This window comes from Antechinus flavipes, chromosome 2, assembly GCF_016432865.1.
Source record: "Antechinus flavipes isolate AdamAnt ecotype Samford, QLD, Australia chromosome 2, AdamAnt_v2, whole genome shotgun sequence".
NCBI classification, from domain to species: Eukaryota; Metazoa; Chordata; class Mammalia; order Dasyuromorphia; family Dasyuridae; genus Antechinus; species Antechinus flavipes.
The window spans coordinates 324,408,068-324,434,455 of record NC_067399.1 but is presented as its reverse complement, the minus strand read 5'-3'; the positions used below and the strand labels follow the sequence as shown (position 1 = coordinate 324,434,455).

The window sequence follows — 26,388 nt, the reverse complement described above, 5'->3', positions numbered from 1 at the left end:
CACCAGGGAGTTATGAGAGATAAGAGATGGCTGGATGGCTGTTTTTAGGTTTTCCAGGGTTGTAGTTTGTTCTGGACCCTACTTGAAAAATTGCCAGTGACTCAGTAAATTGGTATCACCAGGGTACCCAGGTAGAGACAAAGACTCCATTAGTTTCTGGGCTTTTGTATTGATTTGTGGTGAAGTAAGCATCAGCAATTTGTTCAGATCATTGCCTGGAATAATGTGAATTCTCTCCATTCACAGTATTCCCCATTTTTTATTTTCTTTAGGTTGATCTCTTATCTTTTGTAGCCTTATATAAGTAGCCCTATATAGGCTACTTTCCAATCTAGAAGTCTTGGTCATCAGGTCCTTATCCAGTTTGGTCAACATGATGCCATCAATGTTGTGGTAGATCTCAAAGCCTTCAGGGAGTGAGATCTCTTTCAGGTCTTTGCTCACCAGACCATGGTTCTAGCAGGTAGAGTACAGGGAGCTGCAAAAGATGGTGAAGGTATACCCAACTCTTTCACATGTGAATGCAAACATTTTGTGGCTAATTTCAGCCACAGGGATAGAGAAAAAGGCATAACCCCATGCTACTTACCCAGAGCCTGGGCTGCCTGTTTTTACCATATATAAGTTTGGAATATTTACAGTAAATGACATGACTCTATTCTGCATCTTGGAGTCTACTCTCAGTTGCCAAATATCACTCATCTTTCTCATTGTGCTCAAAGGACTATCGTAAGGGGAGAGGTGGTAGTACATACTCTAGCTTCTTTTATCTTCCTCACTAGGGAAGAAATGGCTCTCACATCTCTGAGAACTTGGTGTTTGGTGTACCCAAAGGTACAAAGGTTTGCAGGAAAAGATACCCTCATCTTCTGTCCATCTAGTAGGATGGAGACCAGTGTACTTTATCCTGGTATCTCTAGAGTATCCCAAGTCCTTTTTTATGTTGATAGTTGCTGTGCGATATTGAAATTTGACACAATTAATATGCATGTGTGTGTGTGTGCGCATGTGCATCTGACTGCTTCTGACACTGACAGATCATAGGATCTAAGGGGCCATGGGAGAATACTATATGGCCAGACCATCAAACCTATCTGTTTTAGGAATTTTAGATCCTCCCTTGACAATACCCCGGTGGAGAACTTTTGCTAGGCAAGTACTTGAAACTCCCCAACTTAGCCATCTGGAAATGGACAGAGTCCAGTTCCCATCTGGGCTCACTAATTGACTTTGCAAATGTATCCTCTGTAAGATTCTCCAAACTAATAGAATTAGAAGCTGAGAGGAGCTCCAGTTGGACTATGACCTTACCAACCATTGTTCTAATGACTCATCATAGTCTTGTCTCTCTCTCTCTCTCTCTATCTTATAGCTCCTTGATTTTTTTGTTAGTCAAAGATCATATGCACTCTTACTCCCAAATTGGAAGTAACCCCTTTATGGGTAGTGATAGGATACAATTAAGATTTCCTTACTACTGGGGAAGGTTCTTCTTTTCTCTTCTTACTCTCACTCCTGTCATTTCTCCCTATAGCTCTGATTTCAGCTGGACTATTTCACACTTTTTAAAATGAGACTACCTGGTTAGAAACTATACTTAATGCTCTCTATTCCCATTAGTTTCACAACTTTTACTTGTGTTCTTATGAAATTCATGAATTGTTCCTCTGACTTTAAGGTACAGTTCTTAAAGACCAAATGCACATTCACATCCATTTCCAATTGCTGACAGCTTGCTTTTGGTTTCCTTAAGATGGCAATCCAGTTTTCCTAGGGTCATTAACAACAAACAGGGAATGAATGCCAAAGTATATCTTCATTCTGCCTGTCAACTTCCTGGAAAACCAAGGGGGCTAATCCAACTGTATCAATGAAGACCTCTTCTTAATCTCCCCTTTAATTTTCAGAATTTCAAATTTGGTATTTAATTGGAGGTTTTTAATTTATTCTTTTTCTAGCTTTTTTTAGTTGCATATCCAACTCATTGATCTTCTCTTTCTCTATTTTATTCAAATAAGCATCTAGAGATATAAAATTTCCCCTAAGAATTGCTTTGGCTGCATCCCATAAATTTTGGTATGTTGTCTCATTCTTGTTATTTTCTTGGATGAAATTATCAATTGTATCTATGATTTGTTGTTTCTCATTCTTTAGGATTAGATTATTTAGTTTCCAATTAATTTTGAGTCTATTTTCCCCTGGTCCTTTATTACACATAATTCTTATTGAATAATGATCTGAAAAAGATGTACTTACTATTTCTTACTTTATGTATTTGATTTTGAGGTTTTTAATGCCCTAATACATGGTTAAATTTTGTGTAGGTTCCATGTACCACCGAGAAAAAAAGTATATTCCTTTCTGTCTTCATTCAATTTTCTCCAAAAGAGAAAATATCATACCTATTTTTTAAAATTCTATTTATCTCCTTAACTTCTTTCTTATTTATTTTGTGGTTTGATTTATTTAGTTCTGAAAAAGCAAGGTTAAGATGAAGATCTCTTCTTGATTGCACAGAGAAGGCTTGCTAAATGTAGCTAAGAATAATCCCAATCACCTGAAGCTTCTCTCTTTTTCCACTTCAGTCATAAGATCATTTCATATCAAATTTATAGGCTATTCCAAATATTTAGGAGCAGGACCTAGTGTATTAGGCTAAGGATTAGAATAAAATGAGACATTTATAAATCATATAACATTTAACAAAAGAAGTTTATTCAGCAAAAGCATGGAAGAGAGAGATTCTCAGCAAGGATATAATGTTGGTTCATTTTCATTGGTCTCATTCCCTTAATTCCCTACAATGGCATATTCAGTTAGAAGCACATCCTGACCTCTCTTCCCCATAGTGTTTTTTGTTTTTTGTTTTAATTTTTTGTTTGTTAATGTGTAAAACACTTCAATCCTGTAAGGGGTGGGAGCTACTTCCTTAAAAAAGCTGTGTTCCCTAGTGTGGCCAGCTGTTTTGAAAATAAGCTTTGGGCAATCATGCCTACTAAAACTGGTGGGATTATTGGGATAGTGACACTGAAGCAAGCAAGAAAGGAGAGAGCATCAATAAAACAAGAAAAACATACCAGAAAAAACATAAGGATTTCAGAAGGAGAAACTGGTACTCAGGGAGGTATTGGCACTATTGTGTTAAATGCAATATATACTTTAACAAAAGAAGTTATCTGTAATGATGATTTACAGTTTCATATGCAACCCTCTTTTTCTGTTCTCTAAAATATGTTTGTTAAGTTCATAATGAATGCGTATTTTTAAATAAAATAATTTCTTTTATCATGAGTTATATAAAATGGAAAGGATTTTGCAAGAATCAATGTAATTAAAATGAGAAAAGAAACAGCTAATAAAAATCTTTGCAGCAAAATTTCTTTGATAGAGATCTGCTTTGCAATGTGTGTGTATATATATATATGGAATTGCTACAAACATAAAAGAAGAGTCATTGCTCAATAGATAAATGGTCAAAGGACATGAAAAATCAGTTCTCAAAAAAAATAGATAACCTATAGACAATTATATAAAAATGCTCCAAATCACTAACATGAACAAAAATTAAAATAAGAATAACTTTCTATCAGTTTGGCAAAGATGACAAAAAAAAGGAAAGTAACAATAGCGTGCATATGAGGAGATATTCAAGGAAAGACACATGTAGGCTCTATTAATGGAGTTTTGAATTGAATTAATCATTCTGGAAGGGAATTTGGAGCTATACACAAAAATTACTAAACTCTGCATATCTTTTGACCTAGAGATATCACTATTAGCTCTATGCCTTAAAGTAATCAAAGAAAGAAAGGGACTAATAATTAAAAATATTTATGACAGCTATTTTCATTTTAGCAAAGAACTAGAAACAGAGTGGATTCCTATTAATTGAGGAATGACAACAAATTACAGTATACGAATGTAATGAAAGATTATGTGTTATAAGAAATTACAAAAAGGATGGATTCAGAGAAACTTGGGAAGATTTCTAATGCTGAGTGAAATGAGCAGAACCAAGAAAAAATTTATTTAATTACTACAATAATGTAACGGAAACTAACTTAGAAAAGATCAAGAACTTTGGTTGCCACAGTGACCAATCATGCCTCATAAAGGAGTATAATGAATCATATTTCCCACCTCTTGGTAGAGCAGAGTGGGTTAGAGTTTTTAGATTGAGACATATATTTTTGGAGAGGGCCAATATATGAATCTGTCTTGCTTGGTTATGCTTACTTGTTACAAAGTAGGACTTATATTTCAGTGAGAGAGGAGAATTGGGAAGCAATTGTTAAAGTGAGGCAAAAAGGAAAAAAGAGCATCAATGAAACAAGAAAAATACAGAACATAAGGATGTTCAGAAGACACTGACAATCAGGGTAGTATTGACACTGTGTTAAATGTAATATATATACTTTAACAAAATAAGTTATGGTGTAATGGTGATTCACAGTTTCATATAAAATTTTCTTTTTCTATTCTTCTTTGTAAATATCAATAATGAATATATATTTTTAAATAAAACAATTTATATAACAGGGTAGGTTTTAAAATTTAAGAGTTGAAAGAGACTTCTAATATTGCCTCATTTTACAAATCAATAAGATGTGGATTTAGGAAGTAAAAGGACTTGGCCAAATTCATGCATCTAGATAATGACTGAACTGAGATTAAGAGACAAATGTCCAAACTCTCAACCTAGTGCTCCTTCTTTTATACTGACAAATAATTTATCTTCTGAAGTGAGATAATATTAATATAGTGATTATTCACTCATGAATAGCACAAAGAATTCTATAATTTCAAAATGTTTTAGGTTACTCCAGTTACTTTAATCTGTCTCTATATGGTGCTTGCCCTTTGCCTAGAATTCCACTTATGACTTTGATTATTTATGGATTTTTCTGGAATGGATTCATGAACTATGACTTTTCTGGGATTGTGATTGCCCTTCTAATGTTCTTTTCTTCTCCCTACAGTACTGGATCAATGAGTACACTTCTACTCTGGGCATTGGTGTGTTCCATTCAGGCATCGAGATTTATGGCCGAGGTAGCGCCTCCTTTACAGTTAACTGGGTGGAGGTGGGGGTGGATAGGATCTGTGCTGATTTAATTTGGGGCTTTTCCATGTGGGTTGTTGGATCTAATCCTATGAGGAGATGGCATGGCAAAGTTGGTGAGTAAACACACAGGGAACTGGGAAATGCAAAGGATAAGGACCAGAAGAAGTAATAGGTGTTTTCTGTAATTTTCTTAAAAACTTTTACCTGAGAAATGATGGGTGTGGGGAGGTAGCATGAGGGAAGTCTTGAAGGGGATCATTTTTAAGGCTCTGCTCAAGTCAGATACAAGGCCATCCCCTAGTCAGAATGAGACAGTTGCCCCAAAATATGGGGAAAATTTCATGATGCCAAACTACAAGACAGGTGGTACAGTATCTCAAACCACTATTGCATCCTGGAAAAGTGATCCAAGGGAAGGCTCCTTATAACCTCTAGACAGATTATAGGATAACAGATTTAGAAGGGGTAGGGGTCAGTTAGTACCTCAACTCCCTCATTTTACAGATGTTATAATCCTCTTGCAAAAAAGTAACATCCAATATCATTTTCTTTTAGAAATTATTTAGAAATTTAGAAATTCAAAGAGTACTTTGAATAGAATGGAAATAAAAATCTCATTAAAAAGAAGTCTTGGTAGTCACAAGAATTCAAACTCTTGAGTAGCTAACTATAACAAGATTTAAAATCTATACCAATTTTTACCAATCTATACCAAGATTTAAAAACTAAGAATTCTTAAGTAGAATAGTTACAAGATTATTTAGTCACGTTATTTGAGTATTTAAGTATATAATTTTATTATTTTGCATTTAAATAAAAGTTTCTTCTGCAAACAAAGAAATACAATTTAGTAAAGTTATACTATAGGAATCTAGGTAGTGCAGTGTATAGAATACTGGGCCTGGAGTCAGGAATGTTTGAGTTCAAGTCCAGTTTCAAACTCTTACCAGCTGTGTGACCCTGGGCAAGTCATCCCCTATTTGCTTCAATTTCTCACCTGTAAAATGGGTATACACTGGAAAAGGAAATGGCAAACCACTCCAGTATCTTTGTCAAGAAAACTCCATGTATAATGTCCAAGGGGAAATCTTTAAAAATTAGTTATTTGTGATTTGTTAAAAGCGGGGGTAGGGGGAGGGAGAATGAGCTCTGGTGTGTAGAATTCAAATTTATAAGCTTAAATATACTTTTGATGAAGAAATGCTCATGTTTAGATAGTCAATAGGATGCTTATGATGAGAGAGTTGGGAGATTTATGAAGAATGGGGGACTAGTGGGGAGACAGACAGAGTAGAAAGGTCCCAGAGGCAAAGGTAGAGACTACTGTCATGATGATATGGACCAAGAAGAACCTAATGGTGTTAGTCTCTAAGACACCTTCTTTGATTTGCTTTACTCCCATGATTTCTTCCTTCCTTGTCTAGAGTTTGCCTATGGGGGCCATCCTTATCCTTTCAGTGGGATCTTTGAAATTACACCTGGAAGTGCAGTGGAACTGGGAGAAACCTTTAAATTCAAGTAAGGACCCTTCTTCTTCAAGCCCTTCCCCAACTACTTTCCCAGACATCCTTTCAGAAAAGCTCCTTATGGTGGTCCACCCTAAGTGTTTTTCCTCACTTGGCTTAAACTGAAAGGTCTATCCCAGGGGGCTTCTTCAGTGAAAAAAGGTTATAAATGTGATCCAGAGAATGCTAAAGGTAGCAAACAGGAGACATAAGGGTAGTATTCAATGACATATATTTAGTGTAGGAAAAGAAAGGAGGATGGAAATGGAGTTTTACTCATGTCCTTAAATTAGAAGAATGGTTGTGCATGTTTACACATGATGTCACCCAATATCCTAAGTTATTCAGTGTCCCCAAGATATTCTTTTGAAATAGAAACTGGGAAAAGCTCAGATGTCCAAAATTTAAATATGCTAGAGAAGAGCTGATTTTATGGCTTTTCATTATTGCTGACTCCATGTTGGTATAACCTTAAGAATGAATGCATAAAGAGGAACCAGGTCCAAGTCCTACTTACAACCTGTATTCTCACCTTCCTGTTCTCCTCAGGACAAATAGGAGATTCGCTCTAAGCCTATTTTTTACTCTTGGCACTCACTCTTCTCTCATAAATCCTAAATGTATTGCGGTGGCTCCCAAGTTCTGCCTTCATATTTGCTAGCACTGATTCTCACTCCAGAATTCTCTCATTCAGTAGACAATATTTTTTAAGCTTCCATATTCCCAGCACCAAGGGCACAAACTACTACTTAAATTTGTATAGCATTTTACATTAAAAATGATTTCATCTGCACACATATATTGTATCTAGGATATACTGTAATATATTTAACATGTATAGGACTTCTTGCCATCTGGGGGAGGGGTGGAGGGAGGGAGGGGAAAAGTCGGAATAGAAGTGAGTGAAAGGGATAATGTTGTAAACAATTACCCAGACATGGGTTCTGTCAATAAAAAGTTATAATTATTAAAAAAAATAAAAATGATTTCACAAATATGATCATATATGATCTTGATAACCACATAGGGCATCAAGTAGAACAGAAAACTGAGACTTGGAGAGGTTGTGTCCATTCATGATCACATGGCTAGTGAATGATGGATTTGGAACTCCACTAGACACTAATCAATATTTACCACCCCTACAACTATTTTGAAGGCTTCAAGTATTCTTAATAAATATTTGTTGATCGATTTTAACTACTATGCTTCTCTTTTCCCTAACTGCAAATATTCATTTCTCTCCAAAAAGTTGGAGAAGGGAAGAAAGAGATCATAAAAGGGCAAGTTACTTCTATTGTCCTCTCTCAGAACCAGTGTTTGGGGTGTGTATATGTCGTCCATGTGGTGTGTGTGTGTGTTTATGAATATATTGGAGGAGACACAGCCTTCCAAGTTGGGGTAATTTTAAGACTTTAGAAGCTGGCCTGGCAAATAAACAGAATGATTATTCTCTACCACACTTTTGGTGAACCAAGTTCCATTTTCCCCTCTTGGTTCTCAGCCCTTTTGGTCAATGGGATCGTCCCTACTATCCACAGGGTTGGCTGTACACAACTGGAGGCTTTCTCTCACCTTAGTATTTCCTGCCACAGAGAAGCCATAGCCCTGGGTACCACTGACTTTACAGAAGAAGATGTGGACAAGATCTTGGAGGAGCTGGGGAAGGAGTACAAAGGCAATGCCTACCACCTCATGCACAAGAACTGCAACCACTTCTCAGACGCCCTGGCAGAGGTGAGCATCAGCAGGGGCATTGGGTTCATTTCTTCTCTTTATTCCTGGCCCAGGAGGGGAGCCAGGACACCTTGATCCTGGTGCCAGCTCTGCCAGTACCTGTGTAACTGTGTTTTAGTCATTACTCTGCATCTCATTTATAAAATTGTAAGGGGTTTGGCACATTCTTAGACCCCCTACCCCCCACCCAAATGGCATCATCAGCCTTAGGTAGTTTAGACATGTGGCAATATATATATACACACACACACACACACACACACACACACACACACATATATATATATATAGTATAAAAGTAAATGAGGTAGATTATATGGTCAGATTCAGCATAGCATAGAGCAGGGATTCTGAAACTGGGGTTTATGAACTTGATTTTTTAAAAAGTATTTTGATAGCTTTAATTTCCATATTTCTTTTATAATCTCATGTATTTAAAGACATTATTTTGAAAATACATCTTGAGGCTTCTTTGGACTGCCAAAGGGAACCATGACACAAAAAAGATAAGACTCTCTGGCATGAAGGATAATAGATCAACCAATCTTGACATTAGGAAAACCAGATTCAATCTTCATTTATGGTTGGAGTTTCCACACACAAATATTCCTGATATGAGTAGTTCTCAAACTATGGTCTGGGGATCCTTGAGAATCTCCAAGATCTTTTTAGAGGGTTTGTGAGGTCAAAACTATATGGGAAATATTGATAGATCACAAATAAATAAAAGCTTATGGTAGGGTTCCTCAATAATTTTTAAGAGTATAAAGGGATCCTGAGACCAAAAAATTTGAGAACTGCTGCCTTATATTGATGAAATGATAGGTCTAGGAGAAAAAAAAATCTAAATAATTAATTGGACCTCTAAGTTCTGTGATGGTGACTATTGACTGGTTACCATGAAATAGATTTAGATCAAAGGAGATTGATTCAAAGGAAGCGAAATAACTAGAATACATTGTGAATACATGAATGCTCTCTCTCCTCATTTCCATCTCCCCATATTCTCTGGCAGAAAGGAAATATATGATTATTATAAGTAAAATGAGCCTTTTATTGCTAAAGCTAGGCAGCTTGAAAGGGCAGGGCATTGTAGGAGCCAAAGGAGAAATCTTTCAAGCCTGACTCAGATGTCTTTCCTGGCAGCAGTCTCCTCTCATCACAGATAGGCAGCAAATTAAACCCTGCCCTTAGTGAGCTTTGCTCTTGTGACCACATTGCTCTTCTGGGTTTACATCTTGGTTCACTTAACACAGCTGTTCTCAAGGGTGATGTCCTCAACATCTGCTGGTCCATGATGCTCCTCCACGCATCCCATAGGCAATCAAAAATGCAAGCCATGGGAAATGGACTGCTGATGCTGTTGTTGTTTTTTAAAAGGTATTTTATCGTTAAAAATTTGACTCCATGATAAAGTTCAATGATGCAGTGAACTGGGATTTGTTACCAAAAGAGCTGACCCTTCCTTTAAGAGGTCAGGATCCCTTTCGGACTAATCTTGGTCCATTATTGAACAATGAGATTGGAAGTGAAAGAGGAAGAGCAAAACAGACTTCCCCCCTCCCCCCCCCCCGGCTCAAAATTGCTTTTCGTTCTTATGTTTTAAATCCTTATTCAGCAACAACAATAACAACAACAACAACAACAACAGTAACGATCTCCTTTTGGGTGCCATTTATGTTTGGGGATCATCTAAGAGGTTTTTTTTTGGGGATATACTTGTTTTTGTTTGTTGGTCCTATTGTGGGATGAATTCAGAACTCTATTGTTCTATGCAAAACAGGGATCCATTATGATGTCCTGGTTTTTTTCAGGGATCTATTGGGGAAGTTTGGGGTGCCATTTGTGTTGCTATGACTCAGACTAATTTTCATCCAGGACAATTTTGGTATTTTTCCTGAGAATGAGACTTTCAATTAATTCTAAATTTCTAGTCCTTAAGGGGAGAGGTCCACATATTCTGGAAGTTCACTAGAGACTAGAGTTTTCTCTGAGAGAGAGACTCAATTTTCTCTTCTGTATTTTTCACAAATGTTATTTGTTTGTAATATGTTCTAGTTTTCATTTCTTTTTAAAGTTACTTAAGTTGGGACAGGTCCTTATAAATACTAAATAGACAATAATAATCAATGATAAACTTTGTAAAATGACATTTGTTATAATGCTAAGCCTTGAGCCTCACAAAAAACCATTGATTTTGAAAATGTCTAACTGTGTTGAATAGAATGTTTGGGAGTTTTTACATGTCATTTAGGAGACCATTAAAGTTCTGCTCAGTGGAGTTATTGGCATTTTTTTAGGGCAAGGCACAGGAGGAGGCACTTGAAAAGACAATACTTGACTTCCATCCTCCTCAACCACTGCCCAGCTTTCAGAGAAGTTTTGAGAAGTGAGGACATGGTCAAGTTTTCCAGTTGCTCTCCAGTGTCTCTGTTTCCTCTCCTGTCTTTCACTTCTCAATTCTTGCAACATGGCTTTCAACCTCATCATTCAATCGAAACTGCTCTCTCCAAAGTTAACAGTGATCTGTTAATCTCCAAATTTAATGGTCTTAGCTTCAGTCTTCATTCTTCTTTATCTCTCTGTCACATTTGGTTACCTTTTCCTTTTGATTACCTTCTCCTTCTGGATTTTATCTCCTTTTTAGCTTCTCATGAAACTCCTTTCTCACGATTTTCTTTCTACTCATTTGACTGTGCCCTCTTTGATAGATTTCTAATCAAGTCATTCCCATTAAGCATGATTGTCCTATAAGGCCTTCTCCCCTTTTCTCTCTGTACCCATCAGTTTCCATGGGTTTAATTTCCTTCTATGTGGATAATTAGAAAATTTACATATCTAGCCCAAGTCTCTCTCCTGAGATATAGTCCCACAACACCACCTATTATTGAATATCTCAATCTGGATGTCCTCTATATATCTCAAACTGAGCAAAACTCATTATCATCCCCTTCTCTCCTCAACCCATCACTCTTCCAAACTTCTCAATTAATGTCTCAGACATCATCATCCTTCCATTTAGTTTTTCAACTTTAATGTTATTGTTTACTCTTTACTTAATCACCCCAAATATCCAATCCATTTATAAATCTTGTTTCTATAATCACTACATATCTTGTTCAGGTCTCCTTTTCTCTATCCACCCATACCACAATCCTAGTTCAGGTCCTCTTTACTTTTCAATTGGACTATTGCAATAACTTTCTAATTCATCTCCTTGTCTCAACTCTCTCCTTATTTAGAGTCATCATCCATACAATATCAAAATGATTTTCCTAAAGCACAAATGGCTAATATTATATATCACATTCCCTGTTCCCTGCAAAAGTATAGACCTTATCATGCCATCATTCTTTCCCCAACACTGTTCCCTCCCATATTTATTCCCGCTATTAAATAAATTCTAGTGACTCCCTAATATCTCCAAAATCAAATATAAAATGCTCTTTTTTGTTTTTTGTTTTTTTGGCATTTAAGATCCTTCACAACTTGGCTTCTTCCTATCTTCCCAATGCTCTTATTCTATCCTTCCTGTCTAATTGCTGATCCTTGCAGCAATACCTAATTTCTGTGCCTTTCCACTGACTATTCTCAATACCTGAATTTCTTTTCCAACTCACTTACTTCTGCCTCACACAATCCCTGGCTTCTTTGAATGCTCAACTTCCCTGCCTCTCAGAAGCTTTTCTCAGCCCTACTAGAGAGCCATCCCCTCTAACATAGATCTGCTCTATATAGATCTTATAATAAACTGCATATTAATGTGTTGTCTTCCCCATTAGACTGTGAGCTCCTTTGCTTTTTCTATTTGTATCTCCAACACTTAGTACAGTGTCTGTCACATAAACATGTTTGATAAATACTTGTTGACTGAAGAAAAATTGCTGATATTTCAATCTACATGAAGGTATTATTGCTCAGACAGAAATAGACTTGTTCACAATAAAAGAGCTTCTTGAAAATGCTTATTTGTATTTTTGGAAAAAATATTTATATTCCATTTATATTGTATTTGAAATAGCTAAGGAATTCATTTATTCAGTTTTATTTGGTTTTCTGAAACCCATTTAAAAACATTTGTAATGGGGAAAAAACCCATTACATTAGCTTTTTTTTTTGGTTGTCATTACTTTGACTATTTATCTTTATCTATTTTTTTTCAAATGAAGGGATCTACATTGTAGTTGTAAAATTATTTTTTGAGCCTTAATAGACATCTCATTTTATTTAGAGCTAATTCAGCATTCTAGTCTGTGAAGATCTTTCTGTATCCTGACTTTGCCCACTTGTTAGCTATCTCTCCTAGTTTTTTGTCACCTGCAAATTTGATTACCTTGACAAAAATGCCTTTATCAAGGAAATTAATGAACTGTTAAACATCCTAGAGGCACAGATCCCTGGAGTACCCAACTAAAGACTTTCATTGAAACTGACATCAAGTCTTTTGGTCCAGCTATTCAATTACTTTTTATTCTACTGAAATGTACTCTTGATCCAATTCCTTTTTTTTTTCACAAGGACCTCATGAAATACTTTGTCAAAGGATTTACTTCAAATTTAGGTAAGGTATTTCTATAGCATTGCCCTTACTTTCCCAATCTGGGAACGGCTCCCAATTGTTTCTATAAGCTGAAAAGCCATTAGTTGGACCTTGTGACTGAAAATCACCAAATGCTTTTTCCTTTTCTCTTTACTTATTTTGGACTTCAGTTTTCTACGAATAAGAGCTAGCATTGACATAGTGCCTCAAGATTTGCAAAACACTCCCACAAACATCTCATTTTGCTCTCACCACAACTTGGGAGGTAGATGCTATTATTTTTCCCATTTTACAAATGAAGAAATGGAAGTAGGCAAATATTAAATGAATTGCCCAGGATCGTACAGTTAGTAAATGTTTGAGGCCAAATTTGAACTCAGGTATTCCTAATTCCAGGTTTAGCATTATACCATTATACCACCTAGCTGCTTCTAGCCATTTTTTACTCTGTCCCTTTCAATCCAAATATCCTTCTTATTGACACAGAAAATGAAAGAAAAATAAGAATTAAAAAAAACTCTCTTCTCTGCCATCAGGTGTCTTTGTGTCATCCACCTTGAACAATAGTCCTCTCCTTTATTTGAACCTACTCTTTTCTTTAATATAGCTTAAAAAATAATCTTTCTGTGGTCCTTAACTTTCATTACCAGTTTTAACTCAGTCATTGTCCAATCAATCTTGAGTAGTATTTCTACCCTTTTTAAAAACTTACTCTTTTTCTCAATATAGCTAAGAAAATTAAAACTCCTTCTTCTTGTTTATAGCTTCCCTAACCATCTTCAGTTATCTGAGCTTTTATATCTTTGACTTGACATTATTCTCCTGATTGTACCATGTTTTTATCTTCCTCCATTTGTTACCAGCCCTTGCTGGTACCTTAAAATCTCAGTTGTTGGATGAGTTATATATTCATTCACATGTCTTACATTAGATATCACCTCGTTTCCTTCTTTTCATTCTCTAGAACTTTCCATCCTTTCTAGACTGACTTCCTCGGTAGTATTGTAGGCCATGGAATAATACTTTCTCTGAAGTCTTTGAGACCTACATATCAGATTATGCTTACTTAAAAAACATTTTATAAAGGGAAAAGGACACACATGCAAAAATATTTGTAGCAGACCTTTTTGTAGTGGCAAGGAACTGGAAACTGAATGGATGCTCATCAGTTGGGGAATGGCTGAATAAGTTATGGTGTATGAATGTGATGGAATACTATTGTTCTATAAGAAATGATCAGCAGAATGATTTTAGAGAGACTTAAATGAACTGATGTTGAGTGAATAGAACTAAGAGAACATTGTACATAGCAACAAGAAGATTATGTATTGATCAACTGTGATGGAAGTGACTTTTTCACAATTGTTATAGGTCAGAACTCTGAACTTGAAACAAAAAATGCTTACAAGGTACTAAGTGGAATTGATAGAGACATTGGTTATCTGGTTTAGCATGATTCAGATGATTGATTTAATCCTACAACAAATAATGGTTTCCTGGTGATATAATGATTGGTGTATACTCAGTGTGGAGCATATAAGCAGGGACTCACAGCCACAGAAGAGAAGCTTTCAGGACCAGAGAAGATAAGCACACTAGAAGCTCTTGGATACTGAGACAATTTATTCCATTTTTCACCTTTGTGGTGGCTAGAGGCTGAAGACCCAAAACCCTATGTCCAAAATGCAACCAAGGTTTCCACTGGGCCTCAGAATGTAGATGGACCCAGGGAAATGAGAAGGGGGGCCCAGTTTCAGGGCTCCAGATGGGGTAGGATGGCAGTTGAGGTTACACCTTTAGAAGTTCAGGACTCTGATGTGATCAATCAGCAAAAAAGCAATCAGATGGCAGAAAGGAATTACATGATCAATCAATCAACCAACAGAAGGGCAGTGTCCAGTGTGAGCAGCTCCAATGTGATTGCTAGGTGATGAGGAGAAATCTAGAAAGTGGTAAATAGAAGGAAATTAGGTTAACTGCTTGGGAGAAAGGGTTTGCTTGTATCTCTACAGACGGAGAAGGAATCAGATGGGTGTCAATGAGCACTTGGAGAGAGACAGAAAAGAGAGAAAAACCTCAAAACAAAGGAGAAGACCTCATAAATATCTGACACTGAAAGAGCATGGCTGATAATGAGACTGTTACAGAACTTCAGAACCAGGAGGAATCATTGGATTTTCTGAGATAAAAATTTTGATTTGATTTAGGCCAATTCCAACAGGCTTGTAATAGAGAGAGTGATCTGCACCCAGAGAAAGGACTATGGAGACTGAATGTTGATCACAAAATAGTATTTTCTCTTTTTTTGGTTGTTGCTTGCTTGCTTTTTTTTCTTTCTCATTTTTTCTTTTTTCTTTTTTTTTTTTTTTGATCTGATTTTTCTTGTGCAGCATGATAAATGTGAAAATATGTATAGAATAAAAAAGAGAAAATAAATATTCTTAAATTCTTGTCCTCTTGGGTCCCAGTATGTCAAATAGTTAATCTTATGAATTGATCCTTGTGCTAATATTGTAAAGAAAAATAATTAAATATCATGTATTACTTTAGATGCTTGAAGTTAGTTAGTGATCTGTTTAATTTATTTAATCATCTGATTATTCAATTTTTAAGGAATGAAAATTATTTTATTTTTAATTTGTGGAATAAAACAAGAATTTCACATCATAGTATAATAAAAAAGATTATTATACATGAAACTGTAAATCTATTATGTTCAGCTTCTTTAAGTATATAATAAGGTTACCCTTTTTCTTTTCCATTTCTCCCCTTTTTTTCTTCCCTTCCTTTCCCTTTCCTAAATATGACTACCATTAAACATAAATTGGTATATATATGTTTTTTTCTACACACACTTCTATTTATTAGTTCTTTCTCTGGAGGCAGATAGTGTCTTTCTTCATATGTCCTTTATTTTTAATTTGTGTATTTATAATAAACAAAATGACTAAGTCATTCTTAAAACAAAATTGCAGTTATTATATGCAATGTTCTTTTGGTTCTACTCACTTCACTCTTCCCCATTTCCCCCCTTCTATTACCAGTTCTAAGACATAGCAGTTATATCCCCGCAAATTCCCATCCTTTCTACACTGACAAGCAATTCTTTTTTTTTTTTTTTGGTTATAAAAATAATAATAATTCTCTTCGCTGTTCTTCCATCTTTTGAAAGATTAAAATATTGAGTCAAACCAAGAAAGTATTATCTATTTGGCTTTTTACAGAAAAAAGAATTTCAGCAAAGATATTGATAATGAACTCATCTATCTATGCTATTCCATCTTTCTGTTATAAGCTTATGAATTGTTAACCTGAATTCAGTTTATTTTCTCTTTCTGTACTTGTAGTCTATAATATATTCTAATGACAACAGGAGATTGCTTTGGTTTTAATTTTCAAGTTCTCCCAAATTCTCTCTCCATGTTTTTTTCCCATCTTGGTTACTGGAACTTTCACGTAAATATATCTCCATAATGCTACTATTACCATTTACTTGCCATTTGTTTTCCTTTTCTATTTCAACATGATTTATCATTTCAGATTCCTATTCCAGATGTAGATCTCAACCTACTAAATTTCATTGATACTTGACATCACTTATGCTCAGGAGAGGAACACACACACAAAGAGATGAGACTCAAGGCCCAGGCTTCTCTAGGTAGGAACTTTGCCTGCTACCAGGGTTGAGGAGGGTACCATCCTCTTCCTCCCTCCCTCCTGTTCCAGTGAGAAACTTGAAAAGCTCTGACTTATGGAAATGCTAGTGAGGATTAAATGTCTGAGGCCCAATCTGAACTCAGGACCAGGTCCTCCTGACTTCAGGGCCAATGCTTTATGTACTGCTCCGTCATTAAGCTGCTGCATGGGATTACTTCCTCTAAGGGCCATCAAGTGTTCCTAGTTTATTTGCTGAACCTCTTGTTGCAGTATCCTTTGCCACCATCATGGAACCGAGACCAATAACATAACTGCTTCATCTTGTCCTAAATTCTGAGTGCTTTAGAGTTGAGCCAGCCCATGTGGCTGGCCAGAAGCAGTCAAAGCAATTTAGTATAAGCTCCATGGAATATACTCCAGGACAACCCCTATTACTGTTCAGTGCTCCTTCTTCTCTCTCTTTTCCATGTCATATTCTTCTACCCTTTAACCTCTTGACATAGATCAGTATTCTTCTCCAGATCTTTTCTTTATTCTCTTTTTTTCACATTTACTAATAGTGTAATCTCAAAACAGATTTATGAAATATTTTACATTCAGAGTAATTTTGAACTTAGAAGGTTGGTCATGAAATGACTCGTGTTTGTACTCTAAGTTATAGAGCAAAACTTTCTAACAATGAGATAGAGGTTGAATCCCAAACCTTACCAAGAAAGATCTCCACCTCTTTTGTGGCTACCATTGCATGTTGCAAACAAAGGGACACCAGATAATATACATGTTCAGCAACAGAGAGTTATGTGAAATAATGTTAAAATGTATTCTTTATTAAAAAAACTTAAATTAACTTAAAACAAATATAAAATGTGAAAAGAAAAACTTCCATGTACATAAGAAAACATAAGAAAGGAATCAATATAAAACAATAAGTTCCCATTTCAAGAAAACCTGTGTTATAAATGCTATACATTGCTTTTAAAGCTACCCAGCTTTTCTCTTCTTTTTTTAAAATAAGTTTTCTTTTTTCTCTGCTGTATACTTTTAAATTTTATTTGTTTTCCTCCTTTCCAGAATGCTACAATTAAATGTGAACACACACATATAAATGCACACACATCTATCTATCTATCTACCTAACATACACATGTATACACATATATATTTATATATACACATATATACATGTAAAACCTCTATTTGTCAGTTCTTTTTCTGGATGTGGATAGAATCTATCTTCATATGTACAAGTCTTCCCATTTAAAAAATTAGCTCATAATTTCTTATATCACAGTAATATTCCATCCCAATCATATGCTACAGCTTGTTTTGCCATTCCCTAGTTGAAGGGCATCTATCATTTCAGCCAATCTGATAGGTGTAAAATGATATCTCAAAGTTGTTTTGAAAATTCTTGATCAGAATAAAAACAAACAAATAAGCATGATCAAGTGGAAGTAAGGCCATGGTGGGGAAGAGTTGGTCTTCTCAAATGACTTTTTTTCTCTCAGAGCTTTTGCTACCAGAGTGCTTATGATAAAAACAGAACATGTTCATTCATACCTCCCATCATCTCTCATAGTCCATTAAAGATAATGGCAAACACTGGCTGTTGCCACAGTTTTGTGAATGTCATGTCATAACTACCACTTCTTCCTTTTCTCTTCCTTCTTCTCAAAGCTCCTGACATAAGTGAAAACCTCCACCCCACTAAGAGCTCTTTTCACATTAATTTCCTTTTCCCCCAAACTAGAATGAAATACAAATCCCAGGACTGTATGTGTGAATGTATGTATGTTTTGTGTGTGTGCAGTCAACTCCTTGTCAGGAGTTAATAGTAATAATAATTGACTTAATACTAGCAATAGCAGTAGAGCAGCTTTTAATTATTTGGAGGTGTAGTGATTTCATTGATAAAATAAGCTGGTGAGAAATCATCCTTTACTATGCAGATTGGCATCTGCTCTGCAATTTATAATCTGCAACATATAATTTGGCCTCTGTCACACAGTGATTATGTGTCAGAGAAAAACTTGAATTTAGATCTTCTTGCCTTCAAAGTCTACTATATAACACTTAAAGTTCTCAAAGTGAAAAATGATTGTCTTATTAAAACTCAAAGTATTCAAAATTTTTTAAAGGAATGCATCATTCTCCTTCATAATCTAGTTAATGGAGAGACAATACTTAGAAGGATACCAACCTGCCTTTGATATTCTTTATAATCCCTTATACTCTGTATAACCCATGTACTCTGAATTATAGTCACTTAGGCTTGATATATTTGCATAGTCTAGGAAGGTCACTATAGTTTTCTCTCTGCTCTCCATATTTGATAGAAGTGAAATTCCACAAAGTTTGTCTTTATTGTTAGTTGCTTTCAGGAGAACTGCAGGGCAAGCAGTCTGTGGGGATTGCTATTCTCTTTTCTCACTTTGTTGACATTTCTCTCTCTCTCTCGCTTTTTTTTAAAACTTTGCTAAGATCTTGACAAGCACACTTAACTTCCTTTCTCCTTGTCTCACTAGTTGCTTAATTTTTCTTACCAACTTGTTTTATTTATCTGTCATCGACTTCCTTCTCTTTCTCACAGAGTTTTCTTCCTCTTTCATGAGAGACAATCAGATCTCTTACTAACTATATCCTTAAATTATTGGTATAGTAACTCTATCAAAATAGGAAATTATTCCTTTCTTGAAGGACTTTTCCTCAATAATCCTACACTGATTTTCTAGACAGATTATGATAAACTTGTTATGATAAACCAGGTGGATAGCTAATAAGAATTAAGAAAAGCCTGACACTTTAGAAATGAACTCCAAATTGTAAACTGTTGAACATTGGCAAGCTGGGGGGAGAGAAATTCTATGGTTCCTGAAGGCTTAGGTTTCTGTTCAGTAAGTCTGTCTTTGCGCTTACTAGCTGGTTGACCCCTGGACAAATCATTTAATCCTGTTTGCATCAGTTTCCTCATCTGTAAAATGAGCTAGAGAAGGAAATAACAAACCAATATAGTATCTTTGTTAAGAAAACCCCAAAAGGGTTCATGAAGAGTTAGACATGACTGAAAAATGACTGAACAATTGAATAACTGACTCTGAGCCAGAGTGATGTGACAGAACATGAAGAGGTAAAGGGAACTTTTCCCTTACCTTTATTTAGCCTGAGATGTGATAGATGAGCTGTTGCTCAAAGTTCCCTAAATCCTGTTTTCAGCTTGTTCTCTACTCAATGAACAGTCCCCTTGAGACATACACAAGCGAATCAGGGAAAAGCCAACAATATTTCTGGGCTGAAAGCCAGAAAATGGAACAAAACCCCAAACAGCTGCTGCTCCTGCTGCGTATTCCTAATGTGTACAAGTTCTTCAAACCTGAAATTCCAGGGCTACTCTTTGTCTGGCAACTTATTCCTCTCTCTTTCTATCTATCCTTTTCCCTGCTTCCCTCATCTTCAAACTTTATCAACTTTCCAGTTTTCTCTGAAGCATTGCATTCTCACAGAACCTAGAATGTTAGGTTTGGTTTAAGAGATTCTATTGACTAGCTCCCATTTTGTAGATGAGAAAAACTGGAAACTGGAGAGATAAATTGATTTGCCAATGGCAAGCCAAGACAAGATCTCTTGACTCCCAATATCATCTTATTTTTCAGTATCATGGGCAGTTCTGAGGTTGCCTCTTCATAATCACTGTTGTTTATAACATTACACTTTCATGTTTTAGTTTAATGAAAAAATAAAAATCCAAAATCCCAAGCTTTTTGTACAAGGGTTCCCTCATTTGATTTGCTAGAGTGGCTTATATTATTATTGCAAAAATGATGATCTATTTCAATGCCTTAAGACTCTGTGATTTCTATTAGTGTGCTTGCTCCCTCAATCACAGTCCCCTTTATGTCTTAGTAAAGAGTTTTTATGGCCTAAAATAACTCTATTATCTAGAGGCTCACTTTCTGCTGGTGTGTTTCCCTAAATTTAACTATATAAGTTTATATACTGGGCCTTAGTTTTTCATCTATAAAACGGGAGCTTTGAACTAGATTACCTGTAAAGTCACCTTGAATGCTAAATTTATGATTTTTTTTTTTATCACAAGGCTCAAGTTTTTCTTTGGTAGGACCAACTAGGCATAAATTTTCAAAAATCCAGAGTCAACTTTATGCCACAATGAGATAGTAAAGGAAGATTTAGTGAAGAAATAATAGCATGAAGTTTTGTAGCTCTTTTTTTTAAAAAGAAACTTTGCATCTTTTTTCTCTTTCCCTTCACTGACCAACATATTCTAGCGACAAGTGCAGTTTCTTGCCTATAGTAGATGCTTAATAAATATTTGATGAATTATCTTTCTTTGTAATTCTTATCTTGCCAAGCATAGTAATTTGCATGTAGAAAATGTACATATAGACTGTTCATATCCTTTAACTCAGAACTTCCATTGTTAGCCATATTTTCCAATGATGATTTATAATATAGGTCCCATATAAATCTAATTAGGCTAGAAATCAAAGTATTCATAGCAAATTTTGGAAGCTAAGTTAATGACCATTAACTGGAACCTAGCTAAACAAAATTTTCTACATGATAATAACAAAAATGTTTTTATGCTATTAGAAAAAAGCAATATGAACACACCAATGAAGCATAAAAAATACCAACTGATGAAGTAAGTAGAGTCAGGAAAACAATGTTCACAGTTACTGTAACAATACAAATAAAGAACAAAACAAAATAACAAATATAGCAAGATTGTAGTTAACTATGTTTGGCCTTAAAAAAGAAATTATAAAATGAAGCCCCTTTTCTTCTTTGCAAATATAGGGAATCATTGATGTGGAATCTGGCATCTCTTGTAACATATTGTTAATGTATTGGTTGGTTTTGCTGAACTGCTTCCCCTACTTTCTTCTAAAATTTTTGTTACAATGTAAAAACAAAGGATAGCTTTAAGAATAAGAGGGAATAAGAATAAGAATAAGTTATTGTATTACAAACATATTGATATAGTGCTTTAAAGTGTACAAGACACTTTACTTACAACTACTTAAATGTGATACAAATATTCCCATTTTAAAACTAAGAAAACTGAGGCACTTTGAGGTTGAGTATATAGCTATACAAAAGATTACTCTCATGGAAATATTTTAATTCTTGATAAAATATCAAATTTTCATTTCACAACTGTATTTCCTTAAAGAAGATGACTCAAAAAAGGGTTGACTAAAATCTATCTTATTTAATAACTTTCCTCTCAGCAGCTAGAAAAGGTTATGTGGACAAATTGAAATCATCTGAAAATGAGAAGGCTCTACAATCCTTCCTTCTCTAACTTGGCTTTGGAATTAGTGATTTTTATTATTCCCTTCATTAATGGTAAACAAACTTGCTTTTAAACCTGTCCCTCTTTGCAGGAGTAGTTGTCTAGTAGAGGAAATGCTGCCAGTCATTCAGTGAAACAGTAGATTAGTGTAACCATGCAGAAGTTTGACATTGAAGCTACGAAAACTTCTCTCTGGATAGTTTATCCTTCCAAGTAGTTCCACTAAGATCCTGAAGACAGAGGGGCCTGAAACTGGGAAGCAGAAGGCTGAATAGGGGAAGCCAGGATTTTGACCCAAATCATTTGCCCCTTCCTGCCAGCCACTTAGGCATAGCCAAGCCTATAGGCATTCCTGTTTGCTATCTGGCAATGTGTGTCACTACAGTAGGGGAAGGTGAGGAGGGAGAGGGAAAATTTTCTGGCCCAATTAAGACCCCAGTTCCCTTTTACTTAGAATACTTCCCAGGAGCTCTGTTAAGTTTTGGGGGAGCAGGGGGGTCACAATAATTCAAAGTCATATCCAGGATCTCCCTTAGTAGAAGTATGAGCCAATGATAAGATTGTTAGATTTTGAGTTAGAAGACCCATGTCTGGTTCTTCCAGATATTATTATTTGTGTAAGGCTATAAAATGACTTATACCTTTCTTCCATCTCTACATCTATGATCCTATGATCCCTTTAACTCAGAGGCACAGAGAAAAGAACCAGGGATTTGCCCTTGTGATGGTGGGTGTCTCTGAACGTCCTTTTTTATGTCACCATGTATCATTAACATCAAACCTGTCCTCTCTGTGTTTGCTTCTGCTAGATCCTGTGTGGTCGGGAGATACCTCGGTGGGTGAATCGCCTGGCCTACTTCAGCTCATGCATCCCTTTTCTCCAGAGCTGCCTCCCTAAGGAATGGCTAACTCCAGCAGCCCTGCAGACCCACATAGGCCTTGGTCTACGTAAAGAAGACTCAGGCACGGCAGTGGACGAGGAGATGCCCTCCACCTCAGGCGCCTCGAGGACCTGCAAACACACCCGCGTCTGAGCTGGGCCCTGCCACCCTCCTCCTCCCCTTTTTCTAGCCTCCTCTTCTACCCATGACTTCTTCTATTCCCTCTTATCCCTCTTTTCCTTTTCCTGTTCTCCTCCCAGGAGGCTGGGGTTTTCTTTGCCTCTATTGCTCTGAAAAGAAACTGAACCATCTCACTGTTCCTTTGGGCCACTGAAACCTCCATAACACTAGTGCAGTGACAAAATCACATGTGGATGAATGGGGAAGGGATCTCTCCAAATTGTTAGACTTTGGGGAACTGAGGTATCTTTGAAGTCTCTCTACTTCAGAAGAATTGTTCTTATTCTATAGTGAACCTGGACAATCCCCTTACTCCCTCCTTGACACAGCTTTACTGTTCCCTAAGCCCCTTGTTTTCAAAGGAGAGAAGAGGAGCTATTTGGGGCAATGTTTCCATCAGACCAGCAACAACAGCCCTTCCCTCCAAGTATTCTCCCATTTGGGGGAATCAAGGATTTTCTGAGGCATTTGGATAACAGGGTGACACTCTCCAGATTTCCCACTGGAGGATGTATGTATGTATGTATGTGTATGTTTTGGGTGGCATTTTATATTCAAAAATCACAGGATTTCATAAAGACAGCAGAGAGAGGTTCATTTTGTGGATGGAGCAGTAGAATTAGGAAAGGAAAGGAGGAGGGTTAAGCATATGAATGAAATAGGTTGAGAAATGTGTTAAAAAAAAGAGACAACAATTTCTGTGGTGTCTCTCTTTTATCCCTTGTTGTAGACTGCACAATACTGTAAAGCAACTGAAGAGAGCAGCACCTTTTCCCCTAATTGCTGACTTCCTCCAATACTAGATCCCAATAGGAAAAATGGAGAGCAGTAGAGAGCTATTTCTTCAGCTCTCCTTTTCCTTTTCCTTTTTTTTTTCTATCATTGAGAATCACCCTTCACTGGACTAAGGAAATACGCCTAAGAATTCTGTGTGAGTTTCTGAGTGAGAACTCTGAGGATATCATTTAATGAGAGGAATGAGAATAGGGCCAGAAAGATCTGTTTCCAGCAACTCATCAGTGATAACCCATTGAGGCACCTCAGCTTTCTCCAGAGGCTTCCTTGCATTGCAGGAGATCAGCCCTGTACTTTTCATAAGTCCTGTGGGGTCTGTACTTGTATGAGGGGACAAAAGATTAGGTAGTCATAGAATGTCATGATTGGAAGAGATCCTAGAAATAATAATCCAATCTTAAGATTTTACAGATGAAGTAACAGCACTAGGGAGATGAAATGACCTGTTTTCAGTCACATGGTTAATTAACTACAATGACAAGACTAGAATCCAGGTCACTTAACCCTTAATCTGAAGTGACTGCTCCATTCACCATAAGTTTAGAAAGTAGGTTTGGAAGGAATTAATTTTCTTCTAAAGTTAATACCACCTGGTGGTGAGTGTGTGTATATGAATGTGTGTATGTATGTGTATGTGTATGTGTATGTATAAAGAGGAATAGGTGAATGATCTTATGATCATTGCCCATGCATGGATTGGAGTGAAATAAAATGTTGTCTCTGTGTTAACATGAATGGTTATAAGCATGTGCAGCATGGGGAGAAGTTTAGAACAGTATCAATCTGTTTAGACAGGCAGTGTTTGAGTATATGGACTTAGGAAGACACTAGCAAGGACTACTATTCAGAAGGATCTATTTCTTTTGGGACTGCTGTGGTTAGCACAATCTTCCCAAAGAAAGCAAATGGTGGACTCTGGTATCCTTTGACATTACATCATGCCTCTGTGATGTATGGGAGATGTGAAGAAATAGGATTCAAGTCAGCTACCATTTGGTGAGAGATATTTGGTCTCTAAATAGCTCTTAGATGGCTTAACACTAATGGCAAAGACTCCTTATAATATACTGAGTGAAGTTTATGTGTCATGAATGATCCATTTGCCTCTCTGAAGGAGCTTTATTCCTTAGGAGAACTAGAGTCTAGGAATCCTATTAGTTTTAGTTTAAGACGTGTGTGATTTTGTGTGTGTGTGTGTGTGTGTGTGTGTGTGTTTAAAATTTCTTGCTTTTGTCATTCATTTCTCCTACTCCACAATTTTTCACCAATGTGAATATACATTTTCTTTCTAGTATTGTTTCATCTGGTAGATAATAGAAAAAATGTAAGAAGAAACACTGGATCCACTTTTCTGAGTCTTAACAAGACAAACAAGCTGGTATGGTATCCAGATAGCTCTTTCTGAAACTCTACCAGATTGACTAGCTTTCCTAATAGAAGTCTTGGGTTTCTGTTCCAAGAAAAATTAAATTGCCACAATGAGGAGAAATGCTTTGACTAAGTCAGACTTTTTATTGTTTTCTCTAGAAATGGGAATTAACCCAAACATAATTCAGACATTCATAAAATAAATTAAAAATAAAACTAAAATGAATTGGAAAGACAGTTTCTGTGGCTTACCATCATTTGCAGTGGGACTGCATGCATCACACAGTATCACTTTTATGCTCTTCTCGATATCCTAATCAATTTTTCTGATAATCAGTGGTAGTTTTCACATATTAGGCCTCCTTGCTCTAACAGAACTGATGGCACATTTTGTTGATATGAATCAGATCCATCCACAGAATCAGATCAAAATATTTGTTCATTTCAGGCAATTCCCCACCTGAAGTTCTAGCTAAACTCTGATTTTCTATTCTCATCCTATTTTTATAGTTTTTCTAAACTAAATGCAGGGTTTTTTATCTGCTCCTATTAAAGTTTACTTTGCCAGTTTGGTCACATTGTTTTTCCCTATTAAGGTGCTTAGAAAACATTATTCATTGAAGAAGGGCTGAAGGAGTTAGGATTATGTAACCTGGAGAAGGTGTCAATCTGAGGTGTCAGTCACTGTAATCAAGTTTGTGAAAGGTTTATGAGGAAGATACTAATTAGTTTTCTGTGTCTGTGGATAACCAAATAATAGGAAATGAGCCTGAATTAAGACCAAAAAAAGTTTGATCCTAAAGAAATGACAGAATCACAGGCAATTATAGGTTGAAGGAACATTACAGATCATTTGTCATAGAATCGAATCACTGAGTTGAGAGATGACTTAAGAGGTAGTGAGGTGGCACAGTGGCTAGGGTACCATGCTTGTTAAAGTCAAGAAGATTCATTTTCTTAAGTTGAAATCTGGCTCCAGACATTAGCTGTATGACCCTGAGCAAGTAATTTAATTCTGCCCCAGTTTCTCCATCTGTAACATGAACTAAAAAAGAAGATGGCAAACCACTCCCGTGTCTTTGCCAAGAAAATCCTAAATAGGGTCACAAAGTATTAGATAAGAGTGAAAATGACTGAACAACAAAGAATCTAAATATCTTTCTACAACATCCCTAACAAGTAGTCATCTAGTCTCTGTTTCTTTTTTTCTTAAATGTCATTTTTATTTAGTATTTATTTTTCCCAATTACATATAAAAACAATTTTTAGGCTTTAAAAAAATTTTGAGTTCCAAAATTTCTCCCACTTTCCCTCTTATTTTCCTTTTCATTGAAAAAGCAAGTAAT

At 36.0% G+C, this 26,388-nt stretch overlaps 1 protein-coding gene across 2 annotated transcripts in view; it reads left to right on the top strand.

Annotated features, from left to right (window-relative positions):
- Positions 1 to 25,275, top strand: part of LOC127549547 (deubiquitinase DESI2-like) — a 93,684-nt gene extending 68,409 nt beyond the window's left edge. For both annotated transcript variants that reach the window (XM_051977693.1, XM_051977692.1), the window contains exons 2-5: positions 4,980 to 5,052; positions 6,490 to 6,583; positions 8,166 to 8,307; positions 22,628 to 25,275. In XM_051977693.1, coding sequence (XP_051833653.1) covers positions 4,980 to 5,052; positions 6,490 to 6,583; positions 8,166 to 8,307; positions 22,628 to 22,852 — 534 coding nt within the window. In that variant the 3' untranslated portion in view covers positions 22,853 to 25,275. The remainder of the gene's footprint in view (positions 1 to 4,979; positions 5,053 to 6,489; positions 6,584 to 8,165; positions 8,308 to 22,627) is intronic.
- Positions 25,276 to 26,388: the final 1,113 nt, after the last annotated feature.